Here is a 3,137-nt window from a genome sequence, read left to right on the forward strand (position 1 = left end):
ATGACAAAAGCTTATGATACAATGAAAACTATCGCTTTTGATCTTCAGCAATGTCTTCCAACGCCCATGGTGAACAGCTCCGTTGCATTTTATTTGAGGCAGTTATGGACTTTTAATTTAACAGTTCATGATTGTGACAGTGGGCAGCCGAAATGCTTCCTCTGGCATGAGGGGATTGCTGCTAAAGGAGCAAATGAGATAGGCTCCTGTCTTTATAATGACATGACCAATTTGGAAGCAGAGGTAGAGCATCTAATCATGTACTCTGACACATGTGCTGGCCAAAATAAAAACAGTCACGTGGCAGTGATGTGTCTGGTCGCACTACAGGATTCGACAACATTGGAAAAAATTGATCACAAGTTCCTCTTATCCGGCCACACTCATATGGAGTGTGATTCCGACCATAGTCTTATTGAAAAAAAGAAGAAAAAGTTCAATGGAAATATTGATTGGGCACAGCTCATCAGACAAACCGGAAAAAACCGTTTCTTGTGAAAGAAATGCAAAGGGAAGATTTTTATGACTTTGCTGCTCTTCTGAAGAATGACTTGCAACTTCGAAAAGTTGATGACGAGGGAGACCGTTTAACTGGCGAGATGTCAAATGGCTTCGGTATGAGAAGAATCACCCCGGATACCTTTTTTATCCCTTGATGAAGATGAGATGTTCCATAGACTTAACTTAAATAGGAGAGGACGTCGAGGGGTTCTGAAGCCCCAATTACGCTACAGTAATTCGAACAGAATTTCTGTTGAAAAGAAGAAGGATTTGATGAGCCTTCTCCAATTCATTGGGGCCTTGAGACCTCTGCATCTGTAAGAAATATTTTGCCAGATGTTGGAGAGGAAGAGACATGAGAAGGATGAAAAATACTTTTCGAAGTTGCAATTCATTCTTCAGAAGAGCAGCAAAGTCATAAAAATTAATCTTCCCTTTGCATTTCTCAAATGAAGAGTTGAAAAATGAGAAATGGGTTGAGAAAATGGTAACTGAGTAGGATACAAACAATTTTCAACTCTATATTCTTATAATGAAAAATGAATATTATAATAATACTATTATTTACATGTATTTTTTTTAATGTTTTTATCTCAATGTACTTTGATCTCATTTAATAAATGCTACAAGATACCATTTTCTAATTAATTTTAACTTCTTAAAAAGTAGGCCTAAGTAATTTAGGTAGGCCTAGTAAGTTTCTTTGACAGTATCATGAATTTGTTATTTTTATGTTCTCTAGTATTAATATTATGTTTCTTGAAGTAATCATTACTTACTGCATTTCCATTTGCAATGTACAAGATGGGGCAGAGCCGACTGACGAGTTTGGAGGGTGCACTGCTCAGCCTGTGGTGGGAGTAGGCAGGCTCGGTGGGCGTCATTGTACAGTCCCGGGAGAATAGTTTTTAGTGTGCATCATGAATTGGACGGGAGAGCATCGCGGTTATGTTGTTCGCGCTTTTTACAAAAATCAACATTCGATTATTGCAGTTCAACGGGCGTTTCGACGACATTTTAACATTCCTGTCCACAAACCCGTCCCATCTGTGAACTCTATCAGAGCGTGGGTTCGTCAACTCGAGAAAACTGGTAGTACACGACAAGAAAGAAGACATGGCGCACCAAGAACAGTGAGAACTCCCGAAAATATTGAAATTGTGAGAGCAGCAGTCGAGCAATCACCGAGGCGTTCTGCACGCAGGTATGCAATAGCTTTGGGGATGTCCAGCCGTTAAATTAGGAGGATTCTTCATGAACATTTGTTTTTTCATCCATATAAAATCATGATTGTGCAAAAATTAAATGCCGCCGATTTTTTGAACCGTAAAAATTGTTGCAAGGAAATGCTTCAACGCATCCCGGCAATGGCGACTCTTTTCTGCAGTGACGAGGCTCATTTTCATCTGTGTGGAGCTGTCAACAAACAAAACTTCCGGTACTGGGCAGCAAATAACCCTCGACAACTTCATGAAAGACCACTTAATTCACCAAAAGTGACAGTTTGGTGTGCCGTTTCTCAATTTGGAGTGATAGGGCCATACTTCTTCGAAGATGACAACATCACCGTCACTGTCACCTCCGAGCGTTATGTCACAATGTTACAAACGTTTCTGCAACCCAAATTGGAAGAACTTGCTGAGGAACAAGACTTGGGGGAAATATGGTTTCAGCAGGATGGGGCTACAGCCCACACAGCGCGCATTTCAATGGATTTGTTGAGAGAAATGTTCCCAGGGCGACTTATCTCTCTGAGGGGGGACGTGAAGTGGCCGGCACGCTCACCCGATTTGAGTGTCTGTGACTTTTTCCTGTGGGGCTACCTCAAAGAAAAGGTTTTCAAACATCGCCCACACACTTTGGAAGAGCTTAAGGAGAAAATCAGGGAGGAGATTCAGGCCTTACCAGTGGCAATATGCCAAAATGCGTTTGAAAATTTCAAAAATAGGCTACATCAGTGTATAGCTGCTGATGGCCGCCATTTAACCGATATAATTTTCAAAAACTAACACTAAAAACTATTTTTCGAGCTGAATTCAATAAACCAAACCATTTTTTTCTAAGTTTCTCCGTTCATTATTTATAACCCTTTCAAACTCGTCAGTCGGCTCTGCCCCACCCTGTACATTAAAAGAATTTCCAATTTCATTTTCAATCCTCCCAACTCAATTTCTAGTAACAATCCAATCTTAGAATAGAAAATCATTCACATGTACTTTTCTTAATCATGCCTCTTCTACTTTGTTATTATCATCATTATTATTAAATTTGATTATTGTTCCATCTATATTGTAGTATTTAATTAAGATAGTAAGTTTGTAATAAATTGATAGAATAATGAATATTCAAGTATTATGTTCTTATTTATTATTACTATGTTCCTTGAAGTAATAAGTACCGTATTTACTACATTCATTGTAAATGTACAGTAAATTCAAAGAATTTTCAATTTCTTCATTAATTTTTCAAATTCAATTTTCTAGTTAATTTTTCTCAACATATGAGAGTTCAAAAATATATTTTGAACAGATTGTAAGATTTTAGTAGAGAATAAAAAATATTCTTGAATATTAACAGTTTCCCACTTCATTTTGCAACTCAGATAACATAGTATTTATTTCTGAAAAAAAGGATTG

At 37.8% G+C, this 3,137-nt stretch overlaps 1 protein-coding gene across 1 annotated transcript; it reads left to right on the plus strand.

The window, feature by feature from the left end:
- The first annotated feature begins 1,868 nt into the window (after positions 1-1,868).
- On the plus strand, positions 1,869-2,510 carry LOC120353834. The gene has a single exon (XM_039439021.1). The coding sequence runs from the start codon at positions 1,869-1,871 to the stop codon at positions 2,508-2,510; it is 642 nt and encodes a 213-aa protein (XP_039294955.1).
- Positions 2,511-3,137: the final 627 nt, after the last annotated feature.

The sequence above is a fragment of the Nilaparvata lugens genome, chromosome 1 (assembly GCF_014356525.2).
Source record: "Nilaparvata lugens isolate BPH chromosome 1, ASM1435652v1, whole genome shotgun sequence".
Taxonomy (NCBI): Eukaryota; Metazoa; Arthropoda; class Insecta; order Hemiptera; family Delphacidae; genus Nilaparvata; species Nilaparvata lugens.

Coding starts and splice junctions, on each gene's coding strand:
- LOC120353834 (XM_039439021.1), top strand. CDS start 1,869: ATGGCGACTCTTTTCTGCAGTGACGAGGCTCATTTTCATCTGTGTGGA.